The sequence below is a fragment of the Dreissena polymorpha genome, chromosome 4 (genome assembly GCF_020536995.1).
Source record: "Dreissena polymorpha isolate Duluth1 chromosome 4, UMN_Dpol_1.0, whole genome shotgun sequence".
Classification (NCBI taxonomy): Eukaryota; Metazoa; Mollusca; class Bivalvia; order Myida; family Dreissenidae; genus Dreissena; species Dreissena polymorpha.
This window is the reverse complement of record NC_068358.1, coordinates 82,100,729-82,119,406: the sequence shown is the minus strand read 5'-3', so window position 1 is coordinate 82,119,406 and position 18,678 is coordinate 82,100,729. Positions and strand designations below refer to the sequence as shown.

The following is an 18,678-nucleotide window of genomic DNA, read 5'->3' as shown; positions in this document are numbered from 1 at the left end:
ATCTGACTATCAGACAATGGGTCCAACTATCCAACCCTTGAGAGCAATAGAAAAAGGCATCATCATTTTTCTTAAGAGCAGTAAAAAAGGACATAATCATAATTAAACAAGATGTTAACATTTGTTAACAACCATCAATAGATGTTTTCACACCCAGACCTTGAATACACTTTTATTTGTTGGCAGTGGCAATATATCATGGATGTATTTACAATTACAGGTCTAAACAAAACTTAAAAGAAGGAAAATCATGCAATGACAAACTGTGAAACATACAGCAGACTTTTTAAACACAAAAATGTAACATCGCATTTACCTGATTTAACAAGTGTTAACAATTATATTCCTTCAAACAAGTAATTTACCTTTTGGTGTTTTGCACCTCGTACATGTGCAGCATATGCATCAGTGCCGGTACATGTGACATCACACAGCTCACAGCGCAGCTGATTCTGACCGCTGCGTCCAGACGATGACGGAGTGCCCACCTTGGCCGCCGCCTCCTTCTTCTTGTGCTTCTGACCTTCCAAATGCTCCCGATAGGTCTGCAAACAGACCAGCGCATACATTTTCCCTTGTGTTGATTTCCAATACAACACAACAAATAACCCGTACAATTGTTATTTTTTAATGAAAAGAAAATGAAGTACAATTAAAACTTGTGTATTTTTCACTCATAAAAAATAAAAAGATATCATATCATTTACATCTGAATTAATGCTTTCTTTTGTAACCTACAGAAGTACAGAGACTTTGAACTTGAACAACAAAAAAGCTTTAACAACAAAACCATTATCCCCTTTTAAAAACCTGCTCTGATATTGCCACAACTAATTCTGGCCCCATGCACAGCCCCATAACAACAAGAGCCATGACTGAGACATGAACAACAAATTCTTGATTGTTAACATTTCTGTCAATTGACCTCTTCTGAGTTCTACATGTGACCTTGGCCTTCGAGATGGCATCACAATTTTTGCAGGCATCCTCTCATCAAGTTTAAAAGTTATTTGAAAATAAATCAATACATATATTAAACTCAGAAATAAATTTTCTGGGAGTCAATAGGATGAACAGAGGAACTCTCAGACAAACATTTCTACTTTTATATGATAATGCTGCCCTTTTGGGGGCATAAAAACCCTACTGTGTTAAATGAATTTGTTAATAAAAAAAAATGGTTTTGCCTACCTGAGGTCCAGCACAGCTGATCTTGCATACATCACAATAGTGTAGCTGCGGAGGCTTGGAGATCTTGGGCTTGCTCGCAACCCCATTTTTGCCCCCAATAGTGGGCATGGTGGCTTTCTTAATCGTGGACCAGGTGCCGGTAGCCTTGGCGGCCTGCTGTTGCTGGTAGTAGCTGGTGGCTGCTGAGTAGAGCGCGGCATCGTAACCTGCGTTGATAGGTACTGGACGTGAAAGAGGGTGGTTAATAGTGGGTGGAAACAACAAACCTTCATACTGCTTTTAAACATTTTTTATCACTAAATGAACATTGAAATCAAACACTAGTTTAAGTCTAGCTCGCCAATAATAAGCTGACCCTGACCTGCATGAATATTTTGAAGTACTAATATGATAGTTACATAAGCTTTAATTTGGTTTTAATAGATACAAGAATATCCCAATGACTCAACTGTTTATGCTGTCATTGATAGCGAGAAAACACATGCACTAGCAAAATAGCAAAAAATCTTAGCGGCTACAATATTATATGGCTTTATAACTGAACCACAATGCTTCAGTAAAAATTCTGAACCACAATGCTTCAGTATAAATTCTAACAATTTATAAACAAATCAGAATTTCAGATATAAACATTTATAAATAATAATAGATCAATTTTACAAGATTAATCTAATTACATTTTACAGACTAATTCAAGTTACCATAGTGATTAATTTATAAACACAAAATAGAAATTAAAATAAAATAATTTATAAAATGATAAAACAAAACATTAATTTTACTGCATTTTAAATAAGCAATACAAATTTGTCAAGGGTAAGTCCACAATAATGAGCATATGTTCTTACCAGAGTATGTGGTGGTGGAGGCAGTGGTTGCCGACTGGTAGGTGGTGGCCGGTTGGTAGGATGACACAGCCTGGCTCGAGGCTCCAGTAGTGTACACATAGTTGGTCGGGGCGGATGTCACCTGCACTGTCTGCACTTTGGGCACAGTGGCCTGCCTTTGGGCTGTGTAGGTTGTCCCAGTCGTATAGGAAGGTTTTACCACAACTGCATGGAGAACACCTCAATAATTCACATAGCATCAGATATTTAGAAAGTTTAAATTTAATATCTGTAGTAGTATGCAAACTTTAAATTAATTTCAACTTCAGTCGCCCTTAAGCAGACATTTTAATGTACAACAAGTACATAATCATCCTTAATTACTGGTAAAAATTACAGGTCTTGGTCAGTGTCTATCTGTAAAGAATCTGTAAAAGTTATGAAGCTGTTGCACACCTAACGTAACTTGTCTAAGTGAAAAAAATTATTGGTGGTGCGGTAGTCAATTGGTAACACTTTGGTCTTCCATTCCAGAGGTCCCTGGTTCAATTCCAGACTGGGCACTGGAAATTTCAGAAATGCTTCAAGTGTATCCCACCCAACTAGAGACGTACTGGTATGAATCCCAGGTAATTCTTCCTTGCATTGGTGCTTAACACTGAGCAAGTAAAAGAACCAAGGAATCTATTCGCAGAGCTAGGGTATCACACCTGGATTCCTTGTATCTCAATAGTCTCTTCTGCTTGATATCTCTTCATCAAAACCAAAGGACCCCATTGGAAATAAGTGCTTGCACTTTTATGGGTTATCCTTGACAGCAAGGTAAAAAAAAGGAGGCATAATTTTGCTTAATTAAAGGACAGAACTATGACCTAGGTAACTAACCTCACAAAATGAGCATTACCATGTGTTCAGTTTCAAATGAATAACTGAAGTTTAAACAGTGACAAGGAAATAATATATGTATTTTTTTATGTGTTCATTATATAACAAGAACTCATTCAGCTGTAAGGGTTTTCATAATGTTTTAAAGTAAACTGATGATTTCCTAGAGTAGAGTAAATAGTTTAATTTCTATTTAGGTTTCAAAATGTAGTCTAGCCAAGTTGTGTTACATATTTTGCTGAAAATAGAAGGCTAACAAAGTGATATAACAACCTCATGGATCTTAATTAAACCCCTTGCTGTGCTTGGGGTGCTCGGCTAAGATTCCCATCATAATTCTTCAGTATTCTTTTTCCCTTTATCTGTGTGATGAGTGTGCATGTGTTGGCTGCTGGTAATGCAGTGTTCTCGCAATGTATTATAAAAAGGTGGGGAAAATGTCTCACATTTGAAGTAAACTTAAAGACATTTTCTATATTTTTTAGCCACAAACGAATACACTTTATACTTGCAGACAGATTACAATGAAACAATGTTGTTTTGCTCTCTTTTGCGAAGAGACATCTCTGATTACCATAAGTTGAGATCATAACGTTTTCATGCTGCAAACAAGGCCATCTTGACAAATGAAGCCTTTTCAATATGTAGAAAAACCTTTACTGCATCATGTTATCTATTGGCTAAAAATGTACCGCCATGTTTGTTTATCCCCTGTGGTGTATGTAGCATAATGAATGTTAACATGTTTACTGCTGGTACTGGGCATCCCCTTTGGTATATGTAGCATAATGAATGTGTACCTGTTTACTGTTAATAAAGGGCATCCCCTTTGGTATATGTAGCATAATGAATGTGACAGCGTTTTTTTTCCTTTCTATTGATTCTAGGTGCCGTTCCCAAACGCCAGTGCCTTTTATTTTTGCTGGAAATATCTTTTGAAATCGTCGAGCCTTTCATATTCGGCCATTTATTTTCGCCGGACATTGTTGCATAGAAAGTAAACAAAACTTTTCAAAGGGGCGCAACTCTAACCGCTGTCTAAAATGTGACTGGATTACATAACCGCAACGAGTGATCAATTTTTCCCGTGAAAGAATTCCATCGTAAAGACCAGTCTTCCTTACATTAATAAACTTTCTTGACACTAATTTTTGTTGACATTATAAAACAAGAGGGCCATGATGGCCCTGTAACGCTCCACTGTTTTTTTTTATGCGAAAAAAACGTGCAATGCGCATGGGTTGAAATGTACTCAAGCATGTGACTTTCTCTTTCTATCCCTCGTCCCACTGGGCGCTTAAAGTTGGAAGGGTGAGCATTTTTATATATGGAAAAAGTTACTACCGTGATAACTAAACAGACTAAAAAGCCCGGGAATTGTTGCACAGGTCCTTTGCTTATAACGTAGGTACATTTATCTCTCCAAAAGATATTGTCGTTCTTTCTATTTCACATATTTTTAGATGCTGAAGATCAAATCTATGCATTTGATTTGAAACAGATTTACAAGACCCATATGAATCAAAATGCCTTAACCCTTTACCAAACGACACATGTTGGACTTTCCCAATTTGAAAGAGGTTGCAGACCACAATTAAATTGTAATGGAATCTGAAGGAAATGATCAGGTAGGGTAGAAATAATTGTGATAAAAGGAAAAATTGCTCATCTTGAGCAATTTCTCCTTTTATCACAATTATTTATAAAGTCGTCAGCTACAAACCTGTAAAATCCTGTTAGTGTTTGGCAAAGGGTTAATAATCTCTGGTTCCTTCTTAAGAGCCTTTCACACATTTATAACAAATACAATAGTAGCATCTTTCTTTGTAAAGCATCATCTCAAAATATAACAAGGGCTGTTTGTAAAACATGCATGCCCCCATATGGGCTGTCATTCGTAGTGGCAGCCATTGTGTGAATACGTTATTTGGCACTGTGACCTTGACCTTTGACCTAGTGACCTAAAAATCAATAGGGGTCATCTGCGAGTCATGATCAATGTACCTATGAAGTTTCATGATCCTAGCGTATAAGCTTTCTTGAGTAATCATCTGGAAACCATTTTACTGTGTAAAGTCACAGTGACCTTGACCTTTGACCTAGTGACCTGAACATCAATAGGGGTCATCTGCGAGTCATGATCAATGTACCTATTAAGTTTCATGATCCTAGGCGTGAGCCTTCTTGAGTTATCATCCGGAAACCATTTTTCTAAGTTGAGTCACCGTGACCTTGACCTTTGACCTTGTGACCTGAAAATCAATAGGGGTCATCTGCGAGTCATGATCAATGTACCCAGGGATCATATTTTTTTCGGTTTTGTCCGTCCTACTCTTAGACCTACTGGGGTCATGAAAGACCGATTGAAAATCCCAAACAGTTGGTCCGATTCTGTTTGTCAGAATTCCCATGTAATGAAATCGATTACACAGTGCACATGCTAACACACCCTAATTACATTCGTATCTCCATTCGCTGCAGTCTTTGAACCGGTCAGGACCAGTTTATTGCACCACGTCAGAAGACTTGTTTATCAGAATATGACCCCCAGCAGTGAAGATTCGCGCGGCTGCGTATTAGTCATGTGTGAATAACCCCGCGTCATTATCAATAGATAATTTCACTGGCTTATACCTAGCACACCAATCAGTCCGTAATGTGTACACGTCCACAATAAAATCATGGACAGTTACTTCGGAGATGAAAACCTCGATGTTAGCCTTGTGGAAATTGTGCATTTCATGCATGATACAGTAAACTTTCATATAAACAAAGCAGAAATCCGATATTCTGCAAAAAATGTGGTCTGACCTTATCAACTGAAAGCACGCGCTGTAACTAAACAAAACATGCCGATACATTTACCACCAGCGTAATAATCCGGCTATAAATGAATGAATGTTGCGGATCTGATGGACAGAACACAGAACAGCCGGAAGTTATTTTTCAGGGTGGAACTTCACATAAAATAGTACCCAAGAAAAATTATATACATAGTATAAATCTTTAGTAAAAATCGTTTTAGAATCGAAATAATTCGTGTACTATTGTTTGTTGTTGAATAACCCACGACCGAAAGTTTAGATGCGTGGTTTCAAATCACTTCTGCTTCGCTCTCGTGATTTACTCCCTACGCATCTTAACTATCGGCCATGGGTTATTCGACAACAAACTATAACATACACAAATTATTTCCTAACTATTTGGTTTTATTATTGTCAGTAGCCAACCAAGGCACAGACATTTGTTTGGTTCAGTGCATGTTTGTAAGCTATTATCGAGTCGACAACGATTTAAAACATCGGCATAGATTTGCACAGATTAATAATATCGACAACGATGAAAAGTCAGATAAAACAGCACACGAAACAACAATGAAATAGCAAATGATAAAACCAATTGAGAAAACTCGTATGTTCCGTTTAAAAAAAATGCCCAAGGCAATTTAACTTGTACATTTATTATACCACCTTCATGAATGGCAAAATCAATGGTATATATTTTAAGGTAATTTGTCATGATTTTGGATATAAATTTTCGGACACTTTTTCCCCATTTAAATCCAGACCGATTGATGTTGCGGGAAAATATGATCCCTGAATGTACCTATGAAGTTTCATGATCCTAAGCCAGGGCCCTCAATCTATTAAATCTGCCAACGAAATTCCGCGGCAGTCCACCACCTGAAAAGTATACTTTTTTTCCTTTTGGGGGGAAAAATCTCCCCCCCCTCAAAAAAATTTTTTTTTGAAGAAACTTGGTCGAGGACTGTAAGATGTCACTACATACTAAATTTGGTAGCCCTAGGCCCAATGGCTATGGACAAGAAGATTTTTAAAGTTTTCACAAAATAGGCCTTATATAAGCAAATTTTCATTTTTTTGACCCCCCGGGACAGGGTCAAATTTGACCCTAGGGGCATAATTTGAAGAAACTTGGTAGAGGACTATAAGATGTCACTACATACCAAATTTGGTAGCCCTAGGCCCAATGGTTATGGACGAGAAGATTTTTAAAGTTTTCACAAAATAGGCCTTATATTAGCAAATTTTCAATTTTTGACCCCCCCAGGAGCATAATTTGAACAAATTTGGAAGAGGTTCACCCCAGGAACATTCCTGAGAAATTTCATCAGAATTGGACCAGGAGTTAAGGAGAAGAATATGTTTAAAGAAAAAGTTAACGCACGGACGGACACACGCAGGCACGCACGACGGACACAGGACCATGACATAAGCCCCGCTGTCCTCTGGCCAGTGGAGCTAAAAACGTAACCGTATTGAGTTGAATGTGCATTTTACTTAAGATCTATGTATAGTTTTGTGTCTAATCCGGACAGAAACTATTCGGATACTGTCTGATATAAACAAATAAAAGTTTAACATAAAATTAAAAATAATATGAGACATGGGTGTAAAATACTATAGTTATTTACAACATATACATTAGCATTTTATGGCAGATGATCTTAATATCTTAATTGGTGATTTGAAAAAAAAATCAAAACAAAATATAAGATATACCTTTGAAAATAGTTGTTAAAGGCACTATAAAGGTGACAAATCCAATTATTATGCATATAAACTGGTCTTATTTTTACCGGATTTTAGTTACTCTTGCATAAAAAACGCTAATAACACAGCTGAGGTGCAACGTTGTCAAGAAGTATTGAAGATATACCCGTTTCATAATTGGAAGAAATGTTTACAACTTTGCAACTAACGTGATGTGTAACCCCAAAGCAGTGACGTTTGCTAAAAATAGCCAAAAGAACATTCACTTTTAATTCTATTTTAAACAATTTTTTACCAGCAAAAAGTAACTAATTAGATCACTACAAATGTTTTGACCATTATTAGAAGAGACATACTTTGTGAGTGATACCGAAAAACATTGAAAATCAACGATATATTTTTGGTGACCTGAGTCACTTCCACTTTCCAGAGTAAACAGCAATGTTAATAAACTGATTGTTTGTAAACACGATTGATTTGGAGGACACTGTATTTTGAGCTCAAAACAAGTTGTATTGATCATATTTTTATGGTTATGTCCAATAGCATATATATATTGTTTTTTGATAACCTTTATATATAAAATACGGAAAAATATTTAAAAATCGGTAAATGATTACGGATCTTCACCTTTTTAGAGCCTTTAAAGCATTCCACTCTAAAAACTCATTTTGGTTAAGTGTGACTATTCTCACTGTCTATTGTTAAAAGAATTTAAATGGTACAAGTTCCATTGTTGTTGTTTTTGTTTTGTTTTTAAGTTTTTAATTTAAATCACATGAAACATTTCAGGGCTTGTAAGACTTTCAAGGGCTTAAACAAAATTATTAATATTATTTTTTATGCAACCTCAGTGCTTATGCCTATCACTGGAAGATATTTTTTTCCATTGACAGGCACATTCCTACTGAAGTGGCAATAACACAATTTTCACATGACATGATAGTCAAAATATCATCACTAGTAGTTTTTTGTTAAAACATAGATCTTAAAATGCTTGTGATGCAGAATATAGCCCCTAATGATAGATAACATGCATTTTAAAGGTTCCCAATTCATCAAGTTTGCGAGTCAAATTTTTCCCAATTCATTGATTTCGCGACTCGTTTTTTCCCAATTTGAAGATTTCACGACTCGAAAAATTCCCAATTGTAGGGGTACAGGTACCTTTCCCCTTTGGGGAAAAAAAACGCTGATGTGTACATGTTTGCTGCTGGTACTGGGCATCCCCTGTGGTATATGTAGCATAATGAATGTGTACTTTGCTGCTAGTACTGGGTATCCCGTGGTATATGTAGCAAAATGAATGTGTACCTGTTTGCTGCTGGTACTGGGCATCCCCTGTGGAATATGTAGCATAATGAATGTGTACCTGTTTGCTGCTGGTACTGGGCATCCCCTGTGGAATATGTAGCATAATGAATGTGTACCTGTTTGCTTCTGGTACTGGGCATCCCCTGTGGTATATGTAGCATAATGAATGTGTACCTGTTTGCTGCTGGTACTGGATATCCCGTGGTATATGTAGCATAATGAATGTGTACCTGTTTGCTGCTGGTACTGGGCATCCCCTGTGGAATATGTAGCAGCAGCCTGTGCTGGTTGGTAGTACGTCTTCTGTTCATAGGTAGTTGGCTGAATCGAAAAATTAGACTAAACCATTTATTAAGTTGAACAAGTCCCACGCCAACTGTGTAAACATAGTTTTTTCACTTCAGGGACCATAAATACCAAAGAAAATACTTATACCAGGCAGATACATTAAAATGTATTACAGACTTTTATCTACTAGAATGACAAGTACCTTAACTTAAACAGTTGTAAGAGTTAAGAAATGAAGAAAACATTTTCAAATTGCATGAAGTAATGCAGGGCCCTCAGTCTGTCATTCTGATTCTCTTATCTCTATTAAAAACTTAAAAGAGTTAGCAGGACTTTCCAAAATACAGTAATTTTCTCTTGACAATGATAGTTTATCTTACATAATCATCATTAAACATATCTTAACAGTTAAAAAATGACTGAAACAATATTAATAAAATTAATGTAATTAAACATTTCGCACTTTTATAAAATGACTCCATAATTCCCTTGTCTGAGGGCTGTGGGTGGCATCTCCCACAACAGTGTGAGGGCCCTGTAATGATTCCATACATAAGAACTTACAATTTACAATAATGTAATACAAAACAATGAAACATGGTTGAAGAATTTAATAAGTACTCAGATAATCCAGGGCTCCCCCCCCCCATTTTTTTTGCAGTGGCCATGGTTCCCTCATTTTGTGAAACTGTTCAAAATTATGAAAAAATAAACTGTGTAAAATTATCAGCATTTTAATCGAGAACTGCTTTGAATTGTAAAAATTTGAGTCGCAATTTGTCTATTTTGTGAAAAACGTCCAGTTTCTAAGAGGGAACAAAAGCCCTGTAATCAGATTCAATTCTTACAGTAACAGCCACTTGAGCCCTGGCGTAGGCGTACTGGGGAGCTGTGTGTTGTGTCTGATAGGCCTCGTACGCCTGGCCTGGTCTTGGAGCTGTGGCATAGGCTGCAGCCTGTGGAGTGGCCGCCACAAAGGCAGTCTGCATGGCCGTAGGGTAACCAGGCACCGATGGCGCGTTGTTGGCCGGGTACACATAGTGAGCCATGGTCAGCTCTGAAATTATTCAATATGATTTGAATAAGTTATGGATATAGGTTTATCAATATGTTAATTGTATACTGTTATAATGAGTGCATAATACACTTCCATCTTGTTTATTCAGATTTTCTTGAACAAAGAAAACGTCAATCATTTAAAGTCTTCTCTTCAATTTTTAATAACTTGCATTGGTAGGCTTGACATTAACGGTAGACAGACTGATCTGGAAAACCAAATCATAGGCCCAAACGCAAAAAAAAAAACAAACACTTGTCTCACATAAACAGTGAAAAAATAATGTTGATAAGGCGCAAGCAGAGCTCCAGATAAGATGGGTATCTGCATATTTAGGGATTTAATTTGTTTTTAAACACATTTAAAATCGGCTCAGTATGTAACATTATGCATACACATCTTGGAAGGTTTTTTTATTCGATCAACATGTGTAACAGGTTTAACCAATAATCCAGCGAGTTTCAGGGTTACCAGTGTCCATCGCCATTGGCGCCAAAAAAACAAGAGCACCGCCTTGCGGGTGCAGACCGCTCATCTATTTTCTTTTTAAAGGTGAAGGGACTCTCATTTTCAATCACAAAGGAGGGAGGGGCGGAGTGAAGAGGGGTGTATAGTGTGGGGGGGGGTGGAATTTATTACATTATCTTCCAAAAATGCGGAAAAAAAAACGCAAAAAAAAAGAAAAAATCGGGGGGGGGGGGAGGGGTGGGGGGGGAGTGGGGGTATAGTGTGAGGGTGTGGTGGTCATTTGTGAGATGATCTTAAAAAAAAAAAAAAATTTAGGGGGGGGGGGTGATTCGGGTGGGGGGAGGGGTGGGGGGGGATTCTTGGGTGCGATGGTTGGACGGTATTTCAAACATAAAATAATAAAAATAAATATTTGTGTTTTTTAACCGTTTCAAAAAAAAAATTTGGGGTGGGGTGGGGGGGGGGGGTATAGTGTGAGGGTGTGGTGGTCATTTGTGAGATGATCTTAAAAAAAAAAAATTAGGGGGGGGGGAGGGCACAGGGGATGGTTTGGGTGGAGTCTATTGTGGTATGTCAGGTAAGAGTAGTTTTGTCAAAGTATCAATAAAATGATATCATAAACAAAGAAGTTATGTCAATTTTAGCAAAATTTAATAATTTGACCTTGAGAGTCAAGGTCATTCAAAGGTCAAGGTAAAATTCAACTTGCCAGGTACAGTAACCTCATGATAGCATGAAAGTATTTGAAGTTTGAAAGCAATAGCCTTGATACTTAAGAAGTAAAGTGGATCGAAACACAAAATTTAACCATACAGGGCTATAGATAACAAGCGTATGTGCGTTATTACGCAATTAAAATAACCAGAAACGTAATTAAATTCAAAATCAAGCGTACAAAAACGCAAATATAAATTTAATAACGTAATTCCCGTAAAAAACCTTGCGTCACGAAACGCAATTCTTACAAACACCGGGCGTATTTTTTAAGACTGGTTATTTCCCATACAAAAATGTACCGGATAGTTTATATGCTGTCCTATGAAGAAAAGAAGGCAGTCTTTCCAGCGGTTATCAACCTTTGGGGTAAATTACTGTTCGTACTTATTCGTAGACCCGTCCGATTTCTACTTTCATTTTCTTAAAATATCAAAATGGCCACTCGTGGCCGTAGAAAGAGAATCGTCGCACAAACAAACATCTAAGACAGGTATTTACGCCAGAATATTGGGGAAACCGAAAGCTTCTGTGCTGCTTTGCTGAACGATCTGTTGAAAGATGTGATAATTTCTCCCGAGAATTTAGTTCGCCCGTTATTATCGGAGATTTTGAATGAGGTTGTTAAACCCAAAAAAACACGTTATGGGTAGTGTAAGTGAAAAAACTTTTTAAAAGTGGTGAAACAAACACCCGTGGCTGGTGATTGATATGGAAAGTGGAGTTATAAATGTACATTATGCACAAACATGAAAAGTAAATTAAAACTAACTAATGTTGCTATATTTATTTTTCACATGCACATGATAATATAGTAATCTTAGTAGATTTTTATTATATTATATATGTCATTCCCTAAATTACCCAATTGAGTTTTAAAAAAAACGGGGGTGAAAAAACCCAATTAAGCTCAACAGAAGGGGGTTAAATTTTTTGCTAAAATCTATTGAATTTACAAAAACCCTATTGTTGTCAAAACAGGGGGTGAAAAACCCAATTACCCAAAAAATTATCTATAGCCCTGACCATATATTCAAAGTTACAAGTCAAAAAGGGCCATAATTCCGTAAAAATGACAACCAGAGTTATGCAACTTGTCCTTTTACTGTCCCCTTATGATAGTTTGCGAGTGTTCCAAGTATGAAAGCAATATCTATGATACTTTAGGGGTAAAGAGGACCAAAACACAAAACTTAACCAAATTTTCAATTTTCTAAGTATAACAAGGGACAAAATTGTCACAAAACCAGGTTTTCATTGTGAAAAATAATCTGATTAAGGGAGACAACTCAAACTGAACTTTTGAAATGAACAAACAAAATTAACCCCCTTTGTAAGTTTGTTTCAAAATAAATCTATTTTAAGTTGTGGTGACCTTGACATTGGAGATATTGACGTGATTCTTTCGTGCTACACACCGTCCCATGATGGCGAACAAATGTGCCAAATAATTGTAAAATCTCACAATGAATGACATAGTTATGGCCCAGACAAGCTCATTTATTGCCAATTTTGACCTTTGAACTCAAAGTGTGACCTTGACCTTGGAGATATTGACGTAATTATTTCGCGCGACACACCGTCCAATGATGGTGAACAAATGTGCCAAATGATTTTAAAATATGACAATGAACGACATAGTTATGGCCCAGACAAGCTTGTTCCGCCCGCCCGCCCGCATTCGCCAATCTAATAACCAGTTTTTTCCTTCAGAAAACCTGGTTAAAAAGGGCACATAATTCTGTCAAAATGCCAGTCAGAGTTACATTACTTTGCCTGCACAGTCCCCTTATGATAGTTAATAAGTGTTGCAAGTATGAAAGCAATAGCTTTGATACTGTAGGAATAAAGTGGACCTAAACGCAAAACTTAACCAAATGTTTCAATTTTCTAAGTATAAAAAGGGCACATAATTCTGTCAAAATGCACGCCAGAGTTATCTAACTTTGCCTGCCCAGTCCCCTCATGATAGTCAGGGGTGACAAAATCTCAAAAAAATATACTTGTCCACGGACAACCATTTAGGAAATTTAACTTGCCCGTTGCTGAACTACACTTGTCCGTTAATGTTTATATAAATTATAAACGCATTTATTGATTAATGTTAAATAATGTGGAATATATCAAAAAGAGTATGATTTGCTTGTTTTGTTTATAATTGTATTTCAATGGTACATTAATTATAGCAGTATATTATAAACCATATAAAGACTTTCTCAAACTTTAAAACTTGCGAAGCTAGTATTATTAAAACATGTGCTAAACATAAGTACATTGTAATCTTAACAAATTAAACCAGTCCAATATGTGGACCTCATCAGACTGAGGCTCCGCTACTGGTAGCAATTTGATTATATAAACTGGTAACCATTGAAAATCTGTTAGCCAAGTTTCTTGAAAAGTTCTGGTGCATTTACTTAGATCCTATTTTTAATCATAATCTCTTTAGTTTTTTGGGAGGTGGGCTGCTCAAAGCTTCGGGTTTCTGCTCCGTTGTTGAAGATTGAAAAAAAAGTTTCATCTTTACCATTAAAGTCGTCTTAAATAACAAGGTAGACCGTGTTTTGATTATCTTAGATTGATACTTTTTATTTCCGTCTGATTGTAAAAATAAAGAAACCGGTCTGTACACTGTCTAACAGTCGGGCCGAATGTTGAAAATGCGGCATGCTCCCGGTCTCTTATAGAATAAGGGAGATCACTTCGCAGGAAAGTGCACGTATTTTAGCTTGATTGCTCCGCAAATAGCACTGACAATGTAATCGCGTGTCAACATCCGGTTTTGTAAAACTTAATTACGGCTTTAATACAATGTATTTTTGTATACCTGGACGCGACTTTTAAAAAACTTGTTGTCCACGGACAACTTAATTGAAAAAAGTCAGTTGCCCAGACAAGCAAATGTACGACCTGGGCAACTCGGACATTTGATTTCGCCACCCCTGATAGTTAGTAAGTGTACCAAGTTTGAATGCCATAGCATTGATACTTTCTGAGAAAAGTGGACCTAAACGCAAAACTTAACCAAATGTTTCAATTTTCTAAGTATAAAAAGGGCACATAATTCTGTCAAAATGCATGCCAGAGTTATCTAACTTTGCCTGCCCAGTCCCTCATGATAGTTAGTAAGTGTACAAGTTTGAATGCAATAGCATTGATACTTTCTGAGAAAAGTGGACCTAAACACAAAACTTAACCGGACGCTGATGCCAAGGTGATGACAATAGCTCATAATTTTTTTTCAAAAAATAGATGAGCTAAAAATTCTGGAGACAAATTTCCATGAATGGCCATTTTTCGAAAATCCAGATTTTTTCTGCTTAATATTTCCTTTAAATGACATTAGACGCTCCGTTTACCAGCTGCTTTACAGCAGTCGTCATGAAATCAATTTTCGTGAGGCAAGGGATACTGCTATAATCAGCGCCCTCACACTACTTTGGGGGAAGGGATCCGCAGCCTTTAGGAGGGGGAATTATTTGTAAATGGGGGAATTTTTCATGAAAAACAACAACTGTGTTTAACTGTTATAAACATACATTTCTATATATGTGACATTCTGTAGGACAGAAAGGTGCCCGGACTTTTACTCAATCTAATGACTATGCATAGTTGAGATTAACCGTATTGTCATAAGAGAAGTTCAGTATCAATTTGAAGTGAATCGGTATAGAAATTAAGAAATTATAGTAAAAGGGTGGGCGTGGCCTACGTGAGCGGGGCGCCCCAGGGTTGGTTATGGGGCCATGCATAGCTGAGATTGACCGTGTTGTCATAAGAGAGGTTCAGTATCAATTTGAAGTGAATCAGTGTAAAAATGAAGAAATTATAGTAAAAGGCAATTTTGGGTGGGCGTGGCCTATGTGGGCGGGGTACCCCAGGGTTGGTAATGGGGCCATGCATAGTTGAGAGTGACAGTATTGTCAAAAGAGGGGTTCAGTATCAATTTGAAGACAATCTGTGTAGAAATGAAGAAATTTTTGTAAAATAACTTTAAAAAATGAGTAAAAATCTCTGATCCCCGACCCCCACCCCAACCCCCATTTCTTTTGACCCAGGGGTAAGATCAAAATTCCAAATAGTGCAGGGTCGCACATATGCTCATAGCTACCATGTGTGTAAGTTTCAAGGTTCTAGTGCTTATAGTGTAGGAGGAGATAGTGGCCAAGACAGACTGACCGACAGAACACGGAGATAACCACAATATCGCCACTTTTTCTCCGAAAAACGTGGGGATAATTAGATTTAAAAAATGATTGGGCAAGGCTATACAGTTGATTGGTGTTTAACTTCGAGTCTCATTTCAACGTAAACAACATGCATTCAGTAAGTAAACCATTAAACCTAGATAGACACGTCTTTCCTATTTAAACATGCCAGCGGTTTTAAATTTCCAAAAAAATATTATTTGTTTACAGCGCGAATTTCATGGTACACTGATTCAGCCATTACCAGAACCCTTAGGTCTTTATCTGATTACATGTGTATCGTGTTATTTCTTGAAATTTGACACAGCATTTGTAAAAAATAATTCCAATATATGTACATTTCCAGAAAGGAAATTCATTTCTGCGTTTAATAAGACCACGTTCATGGAAATCGCTGCACAATTTATGAAGTAATGGCTCTTCAAAGCGATGCACCCTATATTCAGGATTTTTCGTAATAATTTGTTTATTTTTCATTAAAAATGATGTTTTCACTTATTAATATCATAGCCACACGCTAACCACATGTGTATTGGACAACTTCAATTGAGTTTTTTTTTTTTTTGAGACAATCCCCACATTCCTGAATATGGGTCACCACATGTCCGTTATTCACTAAATCCTGAGTTGCAGCTTTCATGCTAATTTTATATGGTACACATCAATTTGGTTTCTGAGCATTCTTACTTTTGTAAAGGACACATGATACCAAAATATTACATCAATAAACATTATGTTTACCAAACAAAATCTGCAAAATTCAAGAAACCATTGGTCTGCACTTTTCCTGTCGTCACAAAAACAGTGCGCACATAACGTGACCTTGTTTTGCTTTCGAAAAAAGAAACAGTTGTAAACATTGACACACGTCAACAAAAACATGAATAGACTTAACAATGATAGGCTTTTTGTATTCAAGTCATAGAAAACTATCAATCTTAACATAAATAAAAGTATTTTGCAAAAAACGTTTAACCTCTCTGTTACTCACTAAAATCCGCTATACACCAATCGACTGTACCGCAGTGCAATTTTTTAACATGTACTGCGATATACCGATTTACTGGTAAAGCGTGACGGCCCTAATTGGTGTTCAGTTTTATTGCTTAAGAGATAAGGCAACATTGAAATATACCGACTTAGTGCTTAATGTGAAGTGAAAAAAAATCAGCATGTAATGATAAAGAAACAGTATGTTTGATTGTAAATAGGTTAATTATTAATAGGTAATTTATAATAAAAAATCATTCGCAATGTAATTTTGTTTAAATGAACGACTAATCTTTTTTTTTTTCGAGTCGAAGTAGAAGAAACTTTTAACAGAAATCAAAAGCTGTTAATGTTCTCAATGTTAAGGATTGTGTAAACACAGACCATAAAAACCCCACTGTTGAAGATCAGTGAATAGTGTTTCTTAATAAGTTAATAAAATCAATATGTTCTATATCTTTCAATCCAACTGATTATGAAATAAAGGACTTAAATAAAAGTAAATTCGCACTAAAGAGACCCGAGAAAGCATTACATTTAATTTTCCTATCGTTGCAATATAGCCATTAAACGCAGTTTGCCCATTAACTTGGAATTTTACTTTTACTAAAAATTAGTAAAAAAATGGCGCAGGTCACTTGGAATGCAAGCAACATTGGATGAAGATCATTACTCAATTATCACACATCCGCTCATCAAACAAGTATTTGTGAATGCATAGTGATTCAAACCACGCGTTACTTAATAGGGTACATATAATACAAAGGGTAAATTGATACAAAATCTGAAAAACGCACAAAAAAGTCGGCTTCTGTGAAATGCCCGGATGAAGAAAAGTCGCGTGTGGTGAATAAAATAATTTTGTTGTAAAACTAAGATTGTAGGCTACACACGGTCTTTCAATATCACGTTTACATATTCTTCCCATTAAGTGCAGGGCTCCAGTGGAGCATCAACACACTGGCTATTCAATGAGTCCGTTTCCAAGGTAAACCCAGCACTTGTTGTCTTTTAAGGGATATGAGAGAATGCTCCCAATGTGGGGATCAAACTGGTAATTTCCCAGTTGCTAGGCAGACATGTTTAACATTAGTTTTCAGGTTGAGCTCTTAGCCCAATGATTGTTACCCTCAATACTCACCTAGGTGGCCAAGGTTCAATCCTCGGTTGCAGATCATGTGAGTTAGGTTAACAGTAACTATACCTGAGACAGGTGGGGTTTCCTTTTGATACGCCAGCTCAAAACCATATCAATTAATAGAATCGTTCAGTATGAACTCCAGCTATAATTTGGTCCCAATTTGTTTACTATAGGAAAGCTGGGACACACTCTTGGTAAACACATATTGCTGCTTTAGATGCAGAAGGCCTAGGCCTAAAAATCTGGACAATAATAGCTGCTTTACTATCAATTAAAAAACACACATACTATAAACCAACTATGAAGGTTGTTCTCTTGCTCTGGATTCATTATTTAAGTCAATAAATTCCATAACTCAGAGCAATATTTGCTTACTCGGATATTTCGACTACATCACATAGTTTTCATCAGCGATGTGCTGGTCAGTTGTGTGCAATTCTCTCCTCGTGTCACGTGACCATCCTACGTCAAGTGACTCGTTCAACTGACCAGCACATCGCTGATGAAGACTATGTGATATAGTCGAAATATTCGAGTCGGCAAATATTGCTCGGAGTTATGGAATTTATTGATTACTATAAACCAGTTTATACTGTGTTAACAGAAATAAGGTATTGTTGGCGCATGTTTTCTCAGTGTTGATCATTATGTTATTAACCTCTATGCATTTTGTGTGATGTCTATTGATTATAAACAACTATTCATCTGCATCTTTAAAGTCTTCTATAATATATATCTTATATATTTTAAAATTGAGATCGAGAACCAATGAAGCTCAATAAATCTGCTCCTAGTTGACATTCACATGTGCTTATACGTTCTTTATGCATTGTAGTATTAAACGAGCCCTATTAATTTGCATGTAGTGAACACATTGACAGTGCCTATAAGGTATTGATTGCATTAAATATATAAGAAGTCGCTTATCATCTGCGTCAAAACAATTTTATCTGGTTCTCGCATCTGGTGACTCTATAGCTGTGCAGCTCCTGTCCAGACTCTGCAGTTAGGTCTGGAGCTGGACACATGACATAAGACCCATCCAGACTCTGCAGTTAGGCCTGGAGCTGGACACATGACA

The 18,678-nt window shown here is 36.7% G+C and overlaps 1 protein-coding gene across 10 annotated transcripts in view; it reads right to left on the bottom strand.

Moving 5' to 3' along the window:
- Positions 1-17,352, bottom strand: part of LOC127877090 (zinc finger RNA-binding protein-like) — a 38,476-nt gene extending 21,124 nt beyond the window's left edge. For 4 of the 10 annotated variants that reach the window (XR_008048245.1, XM_052422722.1, XM_052422726.1 and 1 more), the window contains exons 1-7: positions 17,254-17,352; positions 9,868-10,076; positions 9,483-9,554; positions 8,962-9,052; positions 2,040-2,258; positions 1,192-1,412; positions 366-545 (exon numbers count right to left, since the gene is read on the bottom strand). Coding sequence is in view for 9 of the 10 variants with exons in the window: in XM_052422722.1 (XP_052278682.1) it covers positions 366-545; positions 1,192-1,412; positions 2,040-2,258; positions 8,962-9,052; positions 9,483-9,554; positions 9,868-10,068 (984 nt within the window). In the remaining variant the exon portion in view is untranslated. Of the gene's footprint in view, positions 1-365; positions 546-1,191; positions 1,413-2,039; positions 2,259-8,961; positions 9,071-9,482; positions 9,555-9,867; positions 10,077-17,253 lie in introns of all 10 variants that reach the window. The other 6 variants (XM_052422725.1, XM_052422724.1, XM_052422727.1 and 3 more) reach the window with 6 other exon arrangements.
- Between the last annotated feature and the right edge of the window lie 1,326 nt (positions 17,353-18,678).